Genomic DNA, 23,194 nt, shown 5'->3' on the forward strand with positions numbered 1-23,194 from the left:
GGCCAGGATTCCACCCATGGACAATAGTAAACCTCACACAAATTCTCAGTACAATTATTTCCTGTGGATAGTCTTAGAGCCAGCAAGGCATTCTTCTCCTGCAGGAGGTGCTCTGAGTTCAGCTGTCTATGTTTCTCATGACCTTGGTGGACTCTAGGGCTCACCCAGGTACCGGGTGCATATCAGCCTATGAAATGGGAGACTTAACTAGAGACAGAATTTTGCTTGGCATGCAGGGGATATAAAAGGAGGCTTGCTAATGGAGTTCCAGAGGGCATGCTGTGAGAGTGAGAGACAGTAGCAGAGATGGTGGGACAGATGCCCTGACACTATTTCAGACCACAGGATAATTCAGTCACCAGGATTAATACAGAGGGAATCAGGGTCGAAAACTTCTGAGAGAGAGGTGCATCTTCTAGGTAAGTGAAATTACAGAAGTTCTCCCTCCTTTTCGTTAAGGCTGTCTTTACACTACACTTTTTCCCCCTCAAAGTTCCCTATTGTTATCCCACTGGTGCAACTCTCCTGGTGGGAGTGCTTGTGTAGACAGGACTCTGGCATTTTTACCACTGTGTCATCGAACCCTGCTCAGAGCAAGCGTAGACAGCACAGTGGGGAAAATGCTGCCAGTGGCTAGAACCTTATTTAGATAGTAAATCCTTCAGCATAGGGACTTTCTGTATCTATGTATATGTAAAGTGCCTAGCACAATAGGGCCCTGATTTTGGTCGCGGCTCTTAGACATTAGTGTAATATAATAATATAGCTTAATGTAATTTGTAAAACGAATATTGTATATATTCATGCAATGTTTGTGCAGATATTTGTCTTTTCATACACAGGCAGTTTTCAATATTTACATAAATCCCTTTTGTTGCTTATTATTTTGTTACACCCTAAAATGTGCTAGAACCTGCACACAAGACTTAGAACAACATAATCCTTGCTCCTAAAATCTAGATGTCAGACATGACACAATGAGCAGCATGACAAACAGAAGAAAGCAGATGGGGTTATACAGCGATATGGTCACGGTTGCTCATGACAGCCATATATTAACTGAATAAATTCACAATATTTTAATATATTAAAAGTTTATTTTTTAAAACAAATGATACAATGCAACATAAAGTGTCTACTGCAGCATGACAAAATAAGCTTTATACCATTAATGTTACTCTTCATTAGAAATATTTTGAATATACTGTATATTGGGTTCCATTATGAGACTGTTCATCTGAGTAAGAACTGCAAGATGGAGTCCTATAGCCTTTGATGTGGCTCTGCAATTCTCAGTTGTTCAAACACTATGGGTCAGAACCTTAGGTGGTGGCCATCTGCTGGTTTATGCCAATTTATGATATGCACCTCTCTCTTTTCATCAAATCTCTATAAGACTTTTAATTACTATTAAACATTTCTATTGTGGTAGCTCCTAAAGGCCTCAACCAAATTAGGTTCTCTTGTGCTAGCTGCTGTCCAAACACAGAATGAATAACATTCCCTGCCCCAGAAAGCTTACAATCTAAACAAGATATAACAAGCACACTGAGTAACAAATGTGTGCAATTCTTAGCAAGATTCTTTATTAATACCTGCCCACAAGTAATAATTGTTCTCGATTTACATTCTAATATATAAGCATATTATAAAATAAAGGTATAGGACAAGTGAAGGGCCAGATCCCCTAGAACTGGGCCCAAAGTCTGTACCTATTTTATGTACTGGTGCTCTTTTTTTACCACACCCTTCAGTTCTGAGGGCTACTTATTGTTAGTGTAGTTCCAAAGGTGTATAGGGTGCTCCACGGATGGATAATAACGGATGTGTCCCTGCTCCAAAGAGCTTACAATCTAAGGGCTCCTACAAACGCTGCTGGGCATAGTGCTTGCTACCGTTGAGAACCCAGTTTCCTCACTAGAATAAGCAATATTTCTGGTGTCAAGTATTTGCAGGATTGGGCCTGAAATTTGATTTTACCTAGCAAGGAATGACCAAACAAAAGATCAGGGCATGGTGAACACGGATTATAATAGCAAAAGGTGATACGTTTATTGTTACATGTGCATCTTGAAAATTCCTCATTGGATTTGTATTTTAATTAATTGAATACATTAAAATTGAACAAGAGCTCAATTACTGAAGGTAGAGACTTTAGATTACAGTAGCCATCTCATAGTACACAAATGTCACACTAACCAGCAGTCAACAAATGCTTGTACTTCACTAGAAATACTGTTTAAAATACCCTGAGCCTGATTCTCCTATTAATAGAAGTTGCAGATGTTCAGCACTTCAAAAGTCAATCTACTTTTACTTAGGAGCCTAAATATAGATTTAGGCTCCCATGTTACAAAATGTTGGCTTTACTCTTTCATCAGCCTTGATTAACTGTGACCCAGTGTTTCATTCCAGCAAGGCAATACAAAGTTTGATTCTAGTTTCATGATGAATTCCTAGGAATTATTTTAAAATAATAGAGAATTTTCTCCTCATTGAGATTAAAAGTACATTTAAAAAGAGGACCCATTATAACTAGTATATCATAAGTAACAATATATATATATAAATACCACACAGTCATCTGTCACTCTAGAGTTAAAATGAATAAAGAAGCTGAATTATGAAATATTCACAGAATTATGTAATATTCACAGAATTATTCAAGTTTATCATCTGTACTACAAGAAAAATATGGAGTTGTGTGGTGCCTCTCAATTTTTTATTATTTACTATAATTGTATTTATTATTAATTATTATTATTATGTGAAGCAATTTTCCTTTACTTCAGGATTCTCTGCCTGAAGTACATCCTGGTGTCTTTATTTAAACTATAAATACTGGACTGTTAGTTTCTCACCTGGTCTATTTTTATCAGGGAAATATTTAAGAGGGGGGAGGGATAGCTCAGTGGTTTGAGCATTGGCCTGCTAAACCCAGGGTTGTGAGTTCAATCCTTGAGGGGGCCACTTAGGGATCTAGGGCAAAATCAGTACTTGGTCCTGCTAGTGAAGGCAAGGAGCTGGACTCAATGACCTTTCAAGGTCCCTTCCAGTTCTAGGAGATGGGATAGCACCATTAATTTTAAATTTATTTTTTTTTAATTTAATTTTTTAACATACTCAGCAACAGTATTTTAATATCCAAAATAGATAACAGGGCTGTTTCTCCTGCTTGAGTTTTTGGTGCCGAGTCTTACATTTAAAATACAACCAGAATGATATTTACCCCTTGCAAGGTTGGCATGTTCATTTTAAATAATTGGCACTATGCTTTCCTTCATTTCCCCACATCTCCAAGGACTCATTCTCACAAACACAAGTGTATCCTGTTTGAGGATGGTCATAAAGGTGAGTAACTATAAAAATACAGGCAGCTGAACTGTGATTTATCATTTCATTTTTTCCTTCATTAGAACCTTCAATTTTTTAAAATTAATCTTTACAAAAGTTTACAGATACTTCTACTATGCTTGCCAGCCTGTTCGCATCCCACCTGTGGAGTTGGCCTTTCCACAGGCAGCATTACTGCTCAGATTTAGCAACTGTGGCACCACTGGTGCCAGTTTTAGCACAATGGGGGATAAGCAGACCAGAAGCAGCGAAGGCAGAAAGATTTTGAGACAATACTATGCGATCACATTTTCATCATTTTATACCACGGGAAGATGAAATTTTACACTGTGTTAGCTAAACTGGAATACTTGGTAGGTATAACAAACTAGTTATGAAATAGCGTAGTCATAGAACAGTGATCACTGGTCATTCAAGGGGATTAATGTTTAGCATTGTCTCTTAAATCCACTATCAGAAAAATAAGGTTCAATGCTTTAAAAATAAAGGTCATGGACTCTTTATATGTTACGTTAACCATATGATTCTGGCGTATCCAGCTGCTCTTCCAACCCTCTGACTCCTGACTTTTCTGAAGAGACTTCTGGTCTCTAACAGGAAGCACTATTCTGACACAATTAATTTCCCTTCTCTCTTTTCTTGTGTTTCTAACACTCATTTTTCTGTCTTCAAAATCATTGAGAAAGAACCCAGAATAGAAATAAAGGCCAAAAGGCTGTGGCAGGGATGAGACAATGAAGGCCTGAAGAGTTTTAAGTATATTGTCCAACTTACCACTATCCAGAACCATTCTCAGCTTTTAAACAGTTCGACAACAGGTTATTTCAAGACTGTAATGCATGTTCTATGGCCAGAGCAGCAACATTAGTGAAAACGGTTTAGACATCAACAAGTGATGGATTTGTAGGGCTTGCTAGACATTTTTTTCCACAATCAGTCTCCAAGGCCCCAAATCCTGCAAGTTACAAAACTTGGGTGACCCCTGTGCCTATGCAGAGCCCCACTGGCATCAAGAGGTTCCATGTGGGCACAGGGGTCTGCCTCCATGGTTCTGCTTGCAGGATTGGGTGCAAAAAAGACTACTGGAAAGCCTGGCTTCCTAGCAAACTATGAAAGGATCCAAGTACAGTCCAAATAAAATGATTTTGTGTTATTGGGAGAAAGAGCTCTGAAAATTCTGATAGTTTCTCACGAGCAAAAGAAAAATGGCTCCAGATAAGTGGTCTGTACATGCTGGCAAACCTAGATTTGGTGAGGAAAGAAGAGTGAAATTTGTTAATTAAATACTGAAAATTACATTGAGAACTTGTCTGCTTTTATGTGTTTATGAAAAGCAAAGGACAATGTTTATAGGACAATGTCTGCCATCTAATTTCCAACAAGGGATGCTGTAAACTAATTGGTACACTTGATGACTGGGATGCACATTTTTCTTCCTAGCCTTGAGGAAACCTGAAAGAATGGTCAAAACTTTTCTATGAAATTCTCAGATTCTTCTATCTATGGGTGTATGTTCTTTTTATATATGTTATCTCATGGATTCTCCAAGTGGGATCTGCAAGTATGCGCAGCCGCAGTTCAGTTCCTCAACTGAGCACAACAAGGGAGCCTAAAACAGGGCTGTTACCTCCAGGTGCTGAGGGAACATAGATCAGACCACAGCCCCACTCTTCCTCCTGCTCCTAACTAGACAAATGGGAGGAGGAGGTTCTAGAGGGTATTTTGATATTAGCACCACCCCTTCTGTGTCTCTTTCCACTGCGGAGCAAGAGGGCCACACTGGAAGGGCCAGTTTGTCTCCCCTTAGCATGGGGAAACTGGTTTCAGGATCCTGGATCTATAATGAGCTAAGCATTAGGAGTGCTGCAGAACTGGGAGCTGGAAATAAGGCATAGGATAGGGAATGGGACTGGAAGGGAGAGAAGTTAGAGGGGAGAAGAATCTCAAAGGGCTTTGTAAGCTATTAGGGCCCAAATCTTCAGCCTGTGTAAATTAGTGTAACTCTATTCATTCACTGGAGCCACACTAATGTACAGCAGCTCAGGGACCTGGCCCTGCATCTCTGTGTCTAAATCCGGCACATTGAAATGCAACCACCTCTGGGCTGAGACACAGCAATTGTTTAACAGCCCAAACTATTCAGTAGTTAGGGTAGAAAATGAAGAATATTTTATCCAAATAAAACCAGAAAGGAGGTTTAGATGGAATTAGTTATCCTGAAATCTGATGAGGATACTAGGGCTAACACCCATTTCTGGTGAAAAGGTCCATGGGAGCTTTTCAGCACAAATGGACAATACTTTAGTTGTACAGCTCAACCTACAGACAGCACCCTCAGCAGCATATTAACACAATGCAAATTTAGAATCAGGATTGCAACCTATTGAATCACCCAAACCTCTTCCTAAGCTTCTTTTTGTTTGTTTGTTTGTTTGTTTTGTTTTTTGAAGGTCTTCCATTCCAGTAGTGAGAAAGTCTAACCAGGATTAGCTCAAACTCTGACAAAGTCACAGCTGAGCTGGTGGGTCTGCAGACTTCGTTATCTGAATGAATGGTTCACTCTTCTCCGGAGTATTTTTTTTCCTTACCCTACAATCCTTTATAGCGTTCTACTTACCGATTCAATCTTTCAATTATTTCCTGCAAGAAAATGTCAAAATTAATGTGTACATTTTTGTATGTCCTGATTCCAACAGTTTTTATAGAGTTTAAGGCCAACAGGGACCACTAGACAATCTAGTCTGGCCTCCTGCATATCACGGGCCATTAAATTTCATCCAGATATTCCTATATTGAGCCCAGTGACTTTAGGTAGACCAAAGCATTTCATTTCTCAGGAGAGTAAACTGTTTGTGCCACAGTCAGAGAGAAGGACAAAGTGAGGTGTTACCAATACTCGAGGCCTCTGCAATGGCAGAAAATTAATTGGGTGAGATATCCCCAGATGATCCTAGCAGACAATCCACACCCCATCTAAGAGGAAGATGAAAAAAACCCTGATATGCCTGAAAATCTGACCTGGGGGGAAATTCTTTCTGAAACCCATATCTAGTGGCCAGTTTTACCCTAAGCATATGAGCAAGACCAACCAATCAGGCATCTAAGGAAAGAAATTTCTCTGAACTACCTCAGAATACTGCTCACCCCTGTCTAGTGTCCCTCTCCAGCTGTCACCAATCTCTGATGCTCCAGAGAAAGGTGACCCCACACCCGAATACATCTGGCCAATTGTGCACTGAGAGAAAAATTCCTCCCTGATCCCTACAAGTGTGTACCTGAAGCCCTGAAGCATGAGCTTAGATTATAACCATCATTTTAATGCAGAGGTACAAGTGTTGTGGGCATGTTGAGGGCAATTCAGAGCTTCTTCTTCTCCCCATAGTCCATGAAGGAAGAGAATTAACATGGGGATTCACAGTGCTTTGTGCCAACCAATATACAAAGAGAGCCCGATTCTGTCACCTTTACTCATGTGAAGTAGTACCTTTCTAACACAAAAAGCATCATTTTACTCCACAAAACTACTTGTGCGAGTAAGGTACTCTTCAACATGAGTTAGGGCAGAAGAAGACATCTAATCTTCTAATTGTATGTAGCAAACTGAAAAGTCTCATCAGAGGCCATTTGTGGTTTAGGATTATTTTCTTTCTTTGTAGTACACCGTTGTTCATGTCTTAGTCACATCAGAAGAAAAATCAGTAAGATTTCAATCTAGTTTAAGATCTGCTTCTCCTCTCATGTATATAGTATAATGAGTAACATATCTACCAACTAAGAAACAGTAGATCATATATGTGCATAAACTGACATAAATTGAATCAGGCCTTGATTACACTACTATTCCTAATTACATGTATTGGTGTAGCTACACTAATGCAAACTCTAGTGTAGACAAGCAAAGACATTTGTACCAATGGTGATGAGCCTGGTGTTTCAAACAGGTAAAAACCCACTGTGTAAATGGTGGCTTTGCTTGCCTGCAGCTACACTGTTGGCTGTAGTTGGGGCAAATACCCAGTCTGGATATTGCTGATGATGCAGGAGCCATTAGTCCACTGGGAGAGGAGCTGCAATTCATTCCCTATGCTTTTGAGGCCCACAGGCAACCAAAGGAGAGGAACCACAAGCCCCATTGCCAATTGCTCTAATTCTACCTCCCAGTTCATTGCTCTGCCCTCACACAGAGACCTCCAAAGAATTAATCAGTCCTCTCACAGTCCCACCATCAGTCATGCCCTCCAAACATGCCTCCTTCAGATTCTGCTGCGGCTCCCAATCCCATTCCTCTCCTTAGGGTTGGGTTTCCCTTCTTCCTTCAGCTGCTCTGCTTCCTCATTCTTCTTCTGGTGCTGGATGAAGTCCAGGAGGGGCTGGGACAGTCAGTCTCTCACTCCCAGGAGAGAGGAAGCCCAGAGGGAGTCTCTTTAGTTCCCTTCTCCATCCCCATCTCATCCTAGGGAGGGGCACAGTGCTGGGTGCCAAAGAGGCCTGGCTGCAGAGCTAGTTGGGGAGGAGACAGACTGCGGGCTTCAAAAGCGCTTCCGGCCTTTTAAAAGAGGGAGAGGAAGGAGCTTTGCCTGCTCCTTGTGCAGAGGAAGGAGGAAGCCCATTAGCATGTGGGTAGCCCCAAATACCTTCTTTTCCTTAGGAGGTGGGGAACAGGGAAGGACAGCCAATCAAACAGACCAGGGTGACCAGATAGAAAGTGTGAAAAATCGGGGGTAATAGGCACCTGTGTAAGAAAAAGCCCCAAATATCGGGACTGTCCCTATAAAATCGGGACATCCGGTCACCCTAAAACAGACAGCCTTGTGGGTAGGTCTGAAAGCCTGAAGTCTCTGGGGAAAACCCATACAGGTAGCAACCTGACTTCAGTGGAGTTACATCAGCATCAAACTGACAGGAGAATCAGGAGAACTCTAATGGCTAGATACTGCCACCCTTACTCAGGATTACTAGTAACTTGCTTTGTGAATAGTGCCAGTGGATTTATTGGGATTTTCTACTTAGTGAGGAAAAGTGATATAATCTGTTCCTACCTGTATAAAGTGTGCACAAATTACCATTCTTAAGAAAATCTTGGCCTCTCACAATATCGGCATTTACAATTTCAACACTGATCTCCAATCTTTATACTCCATTTCCACTGCTCTGCTTCCAACATACTGATCTGTGATTCTAAAGGATAAAACTTCTGCCTGGCTTCTCTTGTTCCCTCAGGTTACACTGCACTCTTGAAAGCCTGCCCCTGACTGAGAAAAAGAAATATTGCCCTTTTGATCTCCCCTCTTGCCACACATTGAAATCTAGAGGCTCCCAGATACTTTTAGCCTCAGCAGCACCTATAAAATTAAGAACAGACTTCTGCTGTGTGGTCAGTGGAATTACCTTTTGTAAAGTCCACCATGCGTAGAAGTGATTGCAGGATTGGGGCCTATGTCTGAGTTGGTCGCATATCATTTAGGACTTTATTACACATTAACCTTTCCACTTACTGTACTGAGAAGCAGGACACAATTTGACCCTGGAATCTAACCCAATAAAATATTGTATGTCAAGTATAAAGGAAGTTTCTACTTACAAACTAAAATTAGCAGCAGCAAAAAAGCCAACAAAGTGGCAAAGCGTCCTCCCAGAAAGCATCTGAAATCATAACAAATACCAAGTATCAGAGGGGTAGCCTTGTTAGTCTGGATCTGTAAAAGCAGCAAAGAGTCCTGTGGCACCTTATAGACGTATTGGACCATGAGCTTTCGTGGGTGAATACCCACTTCGTCAGATGCATGCCATAACAAATACCCTATTTTTTAGATTGTACGATGGACAGATATTGGGTCAACACAATAAAATATGCACTCCACACATTCCAAGATCAGCCTTCAGTCAGCTACCATTCTGGTCCTTCAGCTAAGGACCCCAATATTCCCAGATGGGTGATGGGAGGCGGGAGCTGGGAGGAGACCAGTGTCATGAAATGTAACGGAATGTTTACCCCACACATGCCAGGAAAGGGTTAATATGGGCCTGAGAAAGGCCATGGTAGGAAGAAACCAAGGGGACCAGCAGCAAGAAGTTGGACTGAGCAGACCCTGGCTGCTGGTTATATGGTCCTGGGCTGGAGTTCAATGTAGTGGGATGCCCCAGGTTCCCCTAACCAGCCACTTCTATGGTAGAATGAGGCCAGAGAAGGGAAAAGGAAAGCGAGGGAGGATGATGGGGCCCAGAGTCTAGGCTGAAGACCTGATCAGGTCGTGAACATTGGTTTGTTGGACTTCGTTACCCTGAAAGAGTTCCCTTCTCCAACTTTCAAATCCCCTGTATCATATCTGCATCCAAACACCTAATTTGCGCACACACATCAAATATTTGTTTGCAAATGCATCTTTGCAATACTGCATGTCTAACTTTGAAAACCAGGCCCTAAATGTCATGTTTTATTCACCGGTTGACATTATATATATATATAAAAATAAATAAAGCCTGATTGTAATGAAGATGAAATCAAAATTACCTTGCACACACTGAAATGATTAAACACATGGACGGTATAATCATTTGATAAACGACATTTCTCACTGCACTGGATTCTATTAAAAAAGGAAACAAATTAGGAATAATAATTCTTTTTTTTGGACATACTAGAAAACAAGTAGCTCCTTCCTTCCAGTTGCCCTCCTCTGAAACTGTGAACCTGAAATTCAGTGAAGGAAGGAGTATTTGTGATAAAAAAGAGGCTTTACCAAAAACTCTACTATGATAGTCACCATGGGCCAGCTCCACAGAAGTCAATGGGAGTCTTCAATGGGGGGTTAAATCAAACCCACTAGAGGCAAACCCAATTATTCTATACTCCATATAGACAGACTATACATCTGCATTCTCTTTTTTGAAAGCTGTAAAGTGTGTCGAATCGAGGTCTAAGTGTCATATAAAAATATATTCTCCCACAAAATCTTCCTTAACTGGACAAATATTTTTGATAATGGACATAAGGATATACATAGAAATGGCCATGAGAAGTATTCAGAAATGCAAAATAATCACCTTAACAAATTAAAACATAGTTTGTTTTTTAGATTTTGCAATAATTAGATCAGTGTAAATTTACAAATCTCAAAATTTGGGAATTTGCTAAAGGGACCAAGAAAAGTTTAAATTAATCAAAAAAATGTCAAGGGGTCTTTTTTAAATGGCCATAACTCAAACAAATTAACAGATTTTTATTTTTATTCACAAATTTTATTTTCAAATCCTCAAAAAATATTTTTACAGTCAAAGACCAGGATGAAATTCTAGCTCCATTGACATCAATTGGAGTTTTGCCATTGACTCTGGCAGAGTCAATATTTTACCCAACATACCAGAAATTTGTGAAAGATATAGTATTTGTATATAGTAAAAACTTAAAACAGGCATTAAATCTAAAGTGAAAATCTCAACATAACTGTATCCAATGAGCAGTTAAGGCACCTATATATTATTATTAATTTATTAGTATATATTATTATATTATATGTATTTACATGCAATATGAGAACTAATGTTAGAAACTGACATATTTTTGAGTGTGCCTCAAGAATTCGTAGGGAGTTGTTTCTACCTTAAATTTTTATTGCAATGAAATTTAGACTTGGTCACAAATGTTAAATAGTTTTTGTGAAACAATTTGAAAATTTTGAAATAATTTTCATTCAGTGGGTTTCACAAGGAACCCACTGAATGAGGTATTTGAAATTTTTCACAAATATTTTTAGTTTTAGATTTTTTTCATTTTTTGTCCCCCCCCACCCTCTCCATTTCCCTGAGTTCTTTCCACTTTCAATTTTGCCACTTAATATGGAGAAACAAGAAAAAAGAGGCGTACGGGGGGGAGAAAATTAAAAAGTTTTAATTTTATATTTAATTGAAAAAATTGACTTTTTTTCCAAATTAAAATTTTGCAAAAATCTCCAGTTTCAAAAAAGGCCAGTTTCAATACCATGTTTTTCCACTTGAAAAATGTCAACCAGCTCTACAAATAACAAACTGAGAAGGAAAGAACATAACTCACTTGAACGATCCAAAGTCTCTTCATGGAAATACCCATCTACCATAAACTGGGAGCATGGAGAGGAATCACTGAACTGTTTTCTTGACTGAATGAACACCACATCTTTAGAAAAAGAGGATTCATCAGCTGCTGGCATTTGCATCCAGGTTTTGCATTCAGAAGAAAATTCAGAGTCATCTGCAAGAGGCACATTTGTAACTTTCCTAGCTCACAGTAATGGAAAGGGGTGGAGAATCTGTGCTGATAGATTTTTAACATAAGAAATGACTCAATCACAAGAATTTCTCTGAACTGTTAGTGATATGGAATCGGTAGACCCATTATATGTAGGAAAATGCAGGGGGAAAGAAACAGATCAAAACTTCATAAATTTTAACACAGTGAGGATATAAAAAGCTCAAACTGAAAACAGCAATGGGCCAAATGATTAAACTTACTACTGGAGTATCTCTCATTGTCACTGGCTTCCTATCCAAAGTCAGTTTCAAAAGGACCTCCTAGGTTATAAAGATCTCCATGGATTCAAACACTGTTACCATCTCATGTCACTGGCTCAATTTGCTCCGCAAAATTCTGTCTCTGATCTGTCCTTTAAATCAGAGGTTTTCAAAGTTCAGGTTGCAACTCAGTACTGGGTCACAGAATGCAAGGCACTGTGTTGCCCCTCAGCACCCAGGGACCCTGGTGGCCGGCCACTAAAAATTAGCAGTCCCTATCTGTTCTGACACTGCACTGTGCCCCGGTAGCGGCCAGCAGCAGGTTTGGCTTGTACGCAAGGGGGCCACGGGGCTCTGCACACTGCTCCCGCCCTAAGCACTGGCTCCACACTCCCACTGGCCAGGAACCGGCCAATGGGAGCTGGGGGGAGGGCGGTGCCTGCGGGAAAGAGCCGTGCAGAGCTGCTTGCGTACCTCTGCCTAAGAGCCAGACCTGCTGGCCGCTTCCAGGGCACAGCGCAGTCCACAGTGCCAGGACAGTCGGGAAGCCTGCCTCTGCACCCCGCTGTGCCGCTGACTGGGAGCCGCCGGAGGTAAGCCTGTGCCCCAACCCCACATCCCAATCCCCTGCCCCAGCCCTGAGCCCCCACAAACCCGGAGCCCCCTCCTGCATCCCAAACCCCTCGTCCCTGGCCCCAGCCCAGAGCCCTGACCCCTCCTACACTTCAACCCCCTGCCCCAGCCCAGAGCCCCCTCCCACACCCCTCATTCCTGGCTCCACCCTGCAGCCCTCACCCCTGCACCCCAACCCTCTGCCCCAACCTTGAGGTACCTCCCACACCCGACCCCCTTCATCCCCAGCTCCATTGGGTCACGGACATCAAACATTTTCTTCAACTGGGTCACCAGAAAAACAGTTTGAAAACCACTGCTCTAAATGCTGATTTGAGCAGAGGCCCCCTGCAAAACCAAGGAAATTGTTATCCACCTACAGTGATCCCGTCATTAACAGACAAGCCTAACTAAATACAGAACATACTAGTGATGTTACTGTGGGCTTACCATTGCCATAGTGCTGATTGGCATCTAGTTTATTATCTCCATCATTCCAAATCTCCTCTACATCAGGAGAATCCATATTGCTAAGGACAGTGCTGTTGAGCCATGAATCCGAAGCACTGAGACTGAACAGACTAGCAAGAGAGCGATGGATTTTCTTCCTTCTCCTGAATATTCTAGAAAGGAAAGAAATAACCATATTTTAAAGGGATAAGGCACTTTTATTTATAAAACAGTGTAACAGGGTTCACGCTGCGCCCCTGGATATTTAGCCACTGGGCCTCCCCCTTCAATGAGTCAGGGACACTTTAGTATGGTGCAACACCCATGCTCTTTATTCTCAAAAGGTTTCCCACCACCAGTTCCCAACTATATACAGGCTTCACAATTACTTTGCCTACAACAGACTAGGAGGTTCCTACTTCCTGCTGTTGCGGTTCCGGACCCTTCCCCCCCTCTCTGGCTTCCTCTCAACCTTTATAGCTCTGGGCTAATAAGACTGGCAGGTGTGGCCAGCTACCAGGCAGGCACAGGGCTATTCACCCATTCCCAATCCATTCCCCTTGATTGGGGCTGGAGTGGCAGGAGCTGATTAAGAGCTTCTCGGCCAGCGTCCTGCCACAAACAGGAACACGGTCTAGAGGTTAGAGTAGAGGCCTACGACTCAGGCATCTTGCAGTCTGATCCTTGCTCTGCCACAGGTTCACTCTTGGGCTTGTCATTAAATTTCTCAATGCCATTGTTTCCTCATCTGTAAAATGGGTCTAACGATGTTTACTTCTTTCACCAGGGTATTCTGTGGTTTAATAGTTTCCACTGTAACATTATAGGGCCATATTTTACAATCCTTCCTCAGGTAACACCACTATTGAAGTCATGTGGAAGTTTTGCCTGAGTAAGGATTGCAGGACAGAACCTGTATTTTTAATTTTCTGTTTTATTCTCCGTCATGGTAATGCCCTCTTGGGAGCAGGACAGTAACACTTCTTTTTCTGCAGTGTCCCTCTTCCTTGGGCAAACCATTTGTTTTGCTGTATTTCTAAAAACGGCAGCTTTAGGTTTACAGTTCTGCCTGTGTCCCATCATCGATTAACTCTCTAGAAAGGCATCCACACAGAAACAGTGTTGGTTAGTTTTGAGCTGCTGATGAGCATCAGAAGGAGACCCGTCACAAATGTATTGGGTTATGGCCATAACAAAATGGATCAATGACTACCCTCAATTTTTTAAATTCTGGGCAAGTGAGTGATGAAATTACAAAAATAAAAGTTGATATTTAGAATCCAGAGGAATTTCCATATCAAATAAAACATGTTTTATAGCAAATACAATTTGGAGCCTTCCATATGTAATATAGCATTAATTTATTGGCTGAAATCATGAAGCACAATTCAGTTTTTGCTCAGTCCTCACTCAGGCAAACCTCCTAATGACCCACTGAAAATTACACATTTGCTATATTTTGAAAATTATGATAGTTTGAAGGTGAGACAAACAAAAAAATCTTGAATTTCCTTAAAATGTCTGTTATGCCTACTTTTGGATTTGCTCTTATCCTTCTTTTATGCTTGGAAGAATTGAAGTCACCTCTTTGGAACATTAAATATTTCAGCAACAGGTGAAAAGCCATGAATTTCTGGGCAGCTGTACCTCTCCTTTATATTTACTGCAGAGAGCGCCAATCACAGTAACATCTGTGTGCTTAAAACTTTTGAGATAATGTTATAAGGCATGACTCTGAAGACCAAGTGATTTTAACCACTGCAGTCTCTCTGAATTATACTACTTGGTGTGTTCCATCGTTATTAGAAAATGGAATCCAGATATAGAAATAAAGGAAGGAGCTAGACATAGAATCATAGGACTGGAAGGGACCTAGAGAGGTCATCTAGTCCAGTCCCCTGATGTACTGAGCATTATAGTCATACCCTGACAGCCAACCAGAAATCAAGTTAAGTCCAGAGTTATAACGCCAACATCCAATATTAAGTAAAATGTGTGTGACTCACTTACCTAACTAATTTCTCCTTATAGGTAACACTTGTCTGTGACGGGGTCAGTGTTACGTTACCATCTTCATCAGACAGAAAACTGTCTTCCGTCAAAATGTAATAGCCATTAGTAAGAAGCCGAGGACTACGGCGACATGTGAAAAGAGAGCCTGTCAAGGGGTTTATGGAACAACATTCATAGGAGGTGTCACTATCCAGAAAGGCATAAGTGTAACTGAAAAGGAAAGAAATAAAACCCTCTGAGTTAGTATATGTCTGTTTCACAGGGGCATAAATGTTAAAAAACGATTGAATGATAATGTTTTTAGATATCAGAGGGGTAGCCGTGTTAGTCTGGATCTGTAAAAAACGACAAAGAGTCCTGTGGCACCTTATAGACTAACAGACGTATTGGAGCATAAGCTTTCGTGGGTGAATACCCACTTTGTCAGACACATGTAGTGGAAATTTCCAGAGGCAGGTATAAATATGCAGGCAAGAATCAGTCTAGAGATAACAAGGTTAGTTCAGTCGGGATGATGAGGCCCTCTTCTAGCAGTACACATCACTTTTCATTTGAATAGCTCCCAGAACACTATAGAGTTGTGTAACAGGGTGGTTTGCCCTTATGGAGTAGAGGCCTGGGGACAGCCAGCCCTGATTACTAAGGAGGCACACAGGAGCAAGGCTCACCTGATTGCCCTATAAAGGGCAACAGGAAGCTTCAGAGAAGGGGGGTGGGAATGCTCAGAGAGAAACTGAGGGAAGAAGCTGCAGGAAGTGAGTTTCTGGCTGTGCTCCCTTCTCCAGCTGGGGACACTGGGAGTTGTGGCTGGGTAGGAAGCCCTGGCTGGAAGATTTGTTTTCTCATGAGAAGAAAGCAAAGAAGGCAGGCCAGGCCTTGCGTCTTCTCCAGCTGCTCAGAGAGAAAAAAGACATAGCTCTCAGGTGGAGGGGCTGTTCCCAGCTTAAAACTGGAGTGGAAGATGTCTGTTTATTTGTGAACTTCTTGTGAATAAAATCAGACCCTAAGGTGGGCTGTTGTTATTGGATTCATGAAAGTCTGTGTGGAGTTTATCTAAGAAGCCCCTTTAAGGGGGAAACTGAGGCAAGGGGCTGCTTGTAGGGCCACCCTGAGGCCACAAGGATGGAGGAGGCCACTCACTCACAAGCTGTAACAAAATGATATACAAAGTATGCACAGAGATCGCTTCACCCACCACTGAAATGCAACCATCTCTGGAGTGAAATGTAGCAACTGTTGGATAACACACAACACTAGACAAGTATTTAAGACAGAAGTGAGTAACTTTTCCCACTGGAACACCAGAGGGCTGTTAGGTAGGTATAATGTATGGTCCTGATTTTGGAATTGGGCCCCAATCCTGTGAGGTGCTGAGTACTCACAACTCTGAGTGACTTCATTGGGATTTGAGAGTGCTCAGCACTTTGCAGGGTCAGGCACTAATCTCGATATACATTTGTCAGTATCAGTACAAGCAGCTATAGATCTTTCAGCAAACAGTCCCAGAGAGAGTGGGAAACTCATCAAGTTCTTGAAAACTGGAAAGAGGTGAGTAATAGATAATTGTAGAAAGATCTCTACCAGGGACAAGAGATGACAGTATTGTAATGCAAGGGCTAGGGGTGGGCATGCACCACCGCCCTCTGCTGGACAGAATTTGAAATGAACAACTGTGTCATATACCATATGCTACAGTCACTTCAGGGGGATTCTACTTTAGTTCAAGTGGTTGGGGCCTGTGTATTTCAAGCAGGAGTATCTGAATTCTATCCCCACTGTAGCTTTGACGTTTCAAGTGGCCATAGATTTGCAGCACAGTGATATCTGTGAAATGCAATGCGGCCATGCTTTAGTGTGGTAATAGCACCCTAATCATAAATAGTTTAAATAGGAATTTTAGAAATGTTTTTCAAACACAAAGGAAAAATAAAATGAAACAAAGGATAGTTTTACTCCATACCTTGGCAAAATGTGTTCAGGGGACAGACTTTGCCTGGGCTGTTTATCAAACACTGAAGAACCTGTTGAGACAAAGACCAGATAAGGAAAAGTCCCAGCATCGGCTGACCACACAGACATTTCAAGCGACAGTTGAACCAGCTGACTGGTTTTCACTAACAATATGTCTTGATGAAATTGAAAAGAAAAAAGGAGAAGAAAATTAGGAAAGGAAAAGAGACTAAAGGAAAGAAAACAGAGTGATGGTGGGTAGATAAAATGAAACCTCATATAATTTAGGCTTGTATAGCATCATTCCAAAAAGAGTAGCATGAATCAAAGCTGATTACAGTCAATAAATCCAAGTTGCCAATGTACTGTACAGTTTTGTGTCTTGTGGGAAGTAAATCCAGGCACATACAAGGGAATAGGTCCAGCACTTTTAATGGTATTGCCTAATTCACATCATGAACAACTCACTCACTGATTGATTCTACCAGCAGTGCTCAGGTTCTCCTATAACAATTATGTGGTGGCATTAATGGGTCACACCATTACTATGATAAGGTATCATGCAAGTGGGCATCTGTAGATGCGGCACAGCAGGAGCCGTTATGGCAACAATGGCAAAGATTTGAGGATAATGATTGATCACAGGACTATGGAGACATCTAGGAAGTAGGATTTCGATGTTATGTGAAGGCCAAACCTGCAAGGTCCTACGCTCAGTGTCACAAGGATTAGATGGTTAAATAATCTGAGTCTATGATGGGGTTTACAAACTCCTCTCTACAGCCCAGGCAGGGGAAAGGCTGGAGCAGTATGGAGCCAGGAAAGCTCTGCCCATCATGCACTGCCAAGCATAGTATAAAAAAGTTTCAGCAGCTCGGGAGTGGGGAAGTGAAAAGTCATTTCCAGGAGCAATGCTGTGTCCTGAGAGAGGAGGAGAAGAAGCGCTTACTGAGGAGGTCTGGCTGTGGGTCTTTCTACCCCTCATTTGAGGCATCATTCCAGCAATAGGGAGAACTGTGTGCAGAAGCACCAGAGAGTTGCCTGCATCAGTCCTGAGACTCTGAGGTTTGGAGCAATGGACAATAATCGAATAGCAGCCAGGCCCCAAACTCAGACATTGGGTGGGGTAGGAAGTGGTCCAGGCAAAGGTGATCAGGAGATGGGCCCAGTGTAGGCCAGCCCATGCTATCACATTTCAGGGCTCTGGTGGAGCGGGAGGGCCTGGGTCCCCCTAATCACCCCAGATTCCCCTATGCCTAGCCCTATGATGGGCAGGAATAGGGGGTTACAGACAAGAAGGCTGACCCAGCTGAATCCCAGTCATGGCATCCCTGACACATTGAACTGGAAGAGACGAGAGCCATAGGCCTGCAGACTGAAGAGATAACCCTGCTACAGAGTCATTCATCCACAAAAGGAGATGGGTCTAGAGATGGGATCTGGGCTCACTGATGAGGTGAAGTGAAAAATGTAGGGGGACATTTTGGGGAAAAAGGCAACCGGACAAGGCTCCTGTTAGCGGTGCAACCACATGGAATGGCAATTGTCAGAATATCACACAGCCGTTTGTATGGAACGGTCACAAAAAGTGAGTGTTTTCCATATTTACACATTACAGATTTGTATTTTATATACATTAGTGGCTGCTGAAATATTCTCTTCTTTACAATTTTATACAAAAACCTCTGTAAAATCTTGACTTTTCAATCAATGAGAAAACATTACATTCAAAAAAAGAAATTCATATTCACTTTAGAAGGCAATCCCTCATGTGTAAGGACACAATCCCTGTTAAGAAAGCCCAGAGAAATGCTCATACATTTACTTGCTGCTGGTGTTGACATTAGTTGGGATATTCGATACATCTTGAAAAGGTCTGTTGCAAACTCTCTGGAGCTACATGTATCACAGATTATCTGCAAGAGATTTTAAAGAAAAGTTGGTATTTATTGAAAACAGAGAGCTGCAAGGTATAATCAGGAATGGTCATTACATTACTAATTATGCTGTATTCCATTCGATGTGAGTCTGATCCTGCCATCCTTCCTCATTGATTTCAAGAGCAAATTTGTTCAAATAGGGCCTGCAGGCCCAGGCAACTGTGATCTCTTAACTAATATTTAAATCCATGATGTACAGTATAGATAGACTTACAATTGTCCTATGTGCACTACAGTTTTTATTTTATTTTCTCAATAATATGTTTTTGAATCACTGTTATGTAAAATAAAAAGCACTGAATGAGAAATAAAGTTTACATACAATATCTTACATGTTTCTAGTGCCTTGCATGAGAGAATATCACAGTGCACTTTACAAACTGGTATACAATCTATGGTTTCTACCCTGCAAATACTTAGGCCTGTGAGTAGTCTCATTAAAGTTACTCAGGTGACTATGGTTTATATGTAGGGATCACACCACCCGCCACTGAGAGGCAGGACAACTTCAGGGGAAACATAACAGCTGTTTAACAGCATGTAGCAACACTACAAATGTGTTTAGGATAAGATGTGAGGGAGAAATGCATCTCCATATGCAGATTAGTGGGAATGTGATGTATTTCTCCCAATTATACACATCTTCAAGAACAGTTTAAGAGCACTTGTGATTTACAAAGCAATGTTTTTCTGTGCAATGATTTTACATAGAATTGCTTTCCCAGAATCTTGAAAACACTGGAGAAAGTGTACGCACTTCATTTTGCAGACAGCACTTTACACAGTCCCACTTTTATTTATTGTTAGGCTTGAAAGGATTAGATTTTTGTCTGTAAATGTCAGTAAACGTTGACTTCACTGTACACACACACACCAATGAAAAAATATTTTCACTCATAATAATCCAAATTTACAGATAGGCAAAGTAAGAAAAATGCTGCTTGAGAACTTATTAGCATTTGATTTCAGGATATTTACTTTGTATATTTTGAAATGTGATGTTGATATTTTGTGTTTTAATGGTTATAAAGCTTTATCTTGTAGAATCTCAATGTCTACTATCGTTTAAATAATTGTCTGCCCCCCATTGTGTGATTCCCCCTATAATTTCCCACAACTGAAAATTTAAATAAAAATAGAAAAAAAATATGCTTAAACTATAATTTCACACAACTGTGAAAATGTAAATAAACAAAAATTTTAAAAAATGCTTAAAATAAATATTTGTATGCAGTGTAGTTGTAGCCATGTTGGTCCCAGGATATTAGACAGACAAAGTGTGTGGAAAAAAATGCTAAAAAGTTCTCAAGCAGCATTTTTCTTACTTTGTCTATCTGTAAATTTGAAAAACATTGCTTTGTAAATCACAAGTGCTCTTAAACTGTTCTTGAAGATGTGTATAATTGGGAGAAGTGGTATCTTTTCTCGGACCAACTTCTGTTTGATCTGTTTTATCAGACCAAGCTTGTCTCTCTCACCAGACAGAAGTTGGTCCGATAAAAGATACGACCTCACCCACCTTGCCTGTAAAATAAACACTGATATTATGCATCAAAATAAAAAAATCTAATTCTGCCAAGCAATTATTCATATCAATTGCCACTTTGCAATTACTTTAAATAATACTTAACATTAAGTAATATTTGTGACCCACAACACATTAAAATTCTGTAGTTCAACAAATACCTTTTAAACTAACATATGACAAAAGGCCAAATATGAACCACCTCACTGAAAATGAAACAAAGCTAAAGGCAAATCAGCAACGTTTTATGGCAATCATTCAAATCAAAGTTTATTGAGTCTACAACACTGCCCAATTCTGAAATTCAAATCACTAAAATGTAAGCATGAAAGCTTCTGCCTTTCTACTCAGAATGTACAAAACAATTTACTTTAATCACTTTCCTTGGTGATAATCAAACTGGTCCTTAAAACAATGATACCCTCAGTTGGTAACTAGCCAATCCCTTGCGCATGTTGCACTCTACACTGTAAATATTTACATCAATATGTATCAACACACATAATTAAAATTATTTAAGTCCAAGTATTTAACCTATTCAGATAACAAATATTACTCTCTTATCTTTTGAAATACAATAATGTCTATGAGGAATAATTTTATTTGTTCATACATGTCACTTTTTGAAGGGTATTTTAGTCTATTCTCTTTACTGGAAGTGATGAAAGCATTCATAGAAATGTAAAGCTTCTTGAAGAGCTGACTGTAGATGGAGAAATCCAGGGCTCAGTTATTCCTCTGTTGATCAAAGTAATAAAACATCAACATATGTAAAATCTTCCAAACCTGGAAAAGCCATTTCACTATTAACAAACGTATGCAAGAAGTTTTTCATCAAAAAGAGACTCTGGAATACAACTGTAGGGTGCTCCTTATGCTGCTTCCTGGAACAGAATAACTCTGAAGTCTTCGAAAAGGCAGGTCTATAAAGCCCCTTGTTTCCTTTTGAAAACAGACTGTGCAATCAGAAGCGAAGAGGCAGAATGAGGTCATTCTTCCTGTTAAGTAGCCTCACATCACAAGCATTCATTTTGAAGAGTAAACTGAAGATTAAGATTAGGCAAGTGAACAACTCTGCAGGGTGTTGCAAAATGCAAGATATGCCAGCTTTAAATAACGGTTTTCTATTCTATTTATATCATGGTGCACAAAATCAGCACCTTGTCTGTGATGCTTGTAAAAACAAGTGATACAACTTTTACCATATCTTTTATTTATAAATCTGATACAGTTATGACTCAGTATACTTCACAGTCATGTATTCATATCACTTAGTATAACACTAATGTTGTGAGACTTGAAGGCTTTCATTGCATTACTATGCCTAAAATAATCCTATTTTACCCCCCAAAATCCCTGAATGTTAACAAAATCCCATCCAAGAGCACTGTTGTACAGAGGAGACATCTGTTAATATTTCATAGTTAAGTAACAGGTGAGTTGTTTTTCAACAACCACACCACGGCTGATCATAACAGAATTATGCAAATGTTAGGTAAAAGTGTTTTGGAGGATTAAATAAATATGGCCAGGGAAACATTTATAAACGAAACCATAGCCACTACACTTCAATGATGCATAAAACGACAGAAGAAAGAATACCACTAATTCCAACTGAACTAAATTTAGTCTGAAGGACTGACTAGTTTTAACAATCAGAATTATTGGATTGTAGAATAGTCTCCAAAGGGAAATGGTAGAAACCCCATCACTTGGGTAATTTAAAATTACACTGTTGTAGGGACCAATCCTATTCAGGTAGAGGAATAAAATGACCTGATAAATATTTTCTGTCTCTGACTGCTATGACATTATGTATATCAGACAGAAGGATAATAGATGAATAGTACTATAAAAGACAAATATGTAATATCCAACTTCATTTTCTTCCTGAAGAAAGTGAAAAAAATGCCTTCTGTTGATGTACTCACAATAAATGAAAGCAAGCTGCCAAGTTAAAAAAACACTGCAGTAATCTGACACAGGTTATTACAAAAGCCTTTCAGTATTGCCTCACCCATCTGAAATGTTTCACTTAAGGTCCTTCCACTCCATACGGAAAACTGAGGGCCAAATTCATCCTTGGTGGAACTTCCTTGACTTCAGTGAATTTACCCCAAGGATTAAATTTAGCCCCAAATGACTAATGCTTCCATGGTTGCATGAACTTTGCAATAGTCTGAATAAAACCACCACCAGCATGAAGTCTTCGTATAGTGGAACAAAGATGAAGGAAACCATTATCTGTTTTGATCTGAATGTCTTGTATTCCAGAAAAATATGCCTTTACTGTAATTTTACTAAGCACACAAGTATTAAAAATACACATCTGTCTATGTTAAAGATGCACCGTCAACTTTAAACAAAATCAAATTCCTATCTGAAAATATTGTATCTATATTATAGTGACTCATGGTAGTGTCCCTATAGTTAAGATTGAGTTCTAAAATAGGGCATAAATTCCTGTTTTTCTCTAAAAGTAGGTGGCCTGTAGATATTGTGATAGTCCCAGACCATTTGGAAACAGCAGAGTAGCAGAAGGGAGATACACTGGCCACTGGATAAGTAGTTTTCTGTTCCCTGAGTGACCAGAGCAGGGGCTGCTCCAGGCTAATAGACCACCTGACTCCAATTAACCTGCTAAGAGTCAGGTAAGGCAGTTGAGCACCTGACTCTAATTAAGGCCCCTCTGATGCAATAAAAAGGCTCACTCCAGCTAAGCCATGGGGAGTCAGAGGAGAGGAAGTGGGAGTAAGAGGTGTGCAAGAAGTTGAGAGTGAGTAGGCATACTGCTGGAGGACTGAGAAGTGTTATCAGACATCAGGAGGAAGGTTGGGTGGTGAGGACAAAGAAGGTGTTGGGA

The 23,194-nt window shown here is 40.5% G+C and overlaps 1 protein-coding gene across 16 annotated transcripts; it reads right to left on the reverse strand.

The window, feature by feature from the left end:
* Positions 1-1,077: 1,077 nt before the first annotated feature.
* Positions 1,078-21,297, reverse strand: TMEM71 (transmembrane protein 71). 16 transcript variants are annotated; one of them, XM_008165152.3, is made up of 10 exons: positions 20,985-21,295; positions 18,686-18,782; positions 16,877-16,937; positions 14,914-15,126; positions 12,904-13,076; positions 11,405-11,581; positions 9,866-9,941; positions 8,936-8,997; positions 5,972-5,994; positions 1,078-4,596 (listed from the first exon to the last, which is right to left on the reverse strand). In XM_008165152.3, coding segments are annotated over exons 1-9 (879 nt in total). In that variant the 5' UTR covers positions 21,003-21,295; the 3' UTR covers positions 1,078-4,596; positions 5,972-5,992. The 16 variants fall into 16 exon arrangements, with proteins under 16 accessions (XP_008163374.2, XP_008163378.2, XP_008163373.2 ...); XM_008165156.3 differs by lacking the exon at positions 9,866-9,941; XM_008165151.3 differs by having other exon boundaries at positions 1,078-5,994.
* Between the last annotated feature and the right edge of the window lie 1,897 nt (positions 21,298-23,194).

The sequence above is a fragment of the Chrysemys picta genome, chromosome 2 (genome assembly GCF_011386835.1).
Source record: "Chrysemys picta bellii isolate R12L10 chromosome 2, ASM1138683v2, whole genome shotgun sequence".
NCBI classification, from domain to species: Eukaryota; Metazoa; Chordata; order Testudines; family Emydidae; genus Chrysemys; species Chrysemys picta.

What these genes read in the sequence shown, in the direction of transcription:
- TMEM71 (XM_065586175.1), bottom strand. An exon ending in CCTGAACACATTTTGCCAAG is followed by an intron (nt 15,127 to 16,876) that starts GTATGGAGTAAA and finishes TTTCCTTTTCAG; the next exon opens with TTACACTTATGCCTTTCTGG. An exon ending in TATAAGGAGAAATTAGTTAG is followed by an intron (nt 13,077 to 14,913) that starts GTAAGTGAGTCA and finishes TTTCCTTTCTAG; the next exon opens with AATATTCAGGAGAAGGAAGA.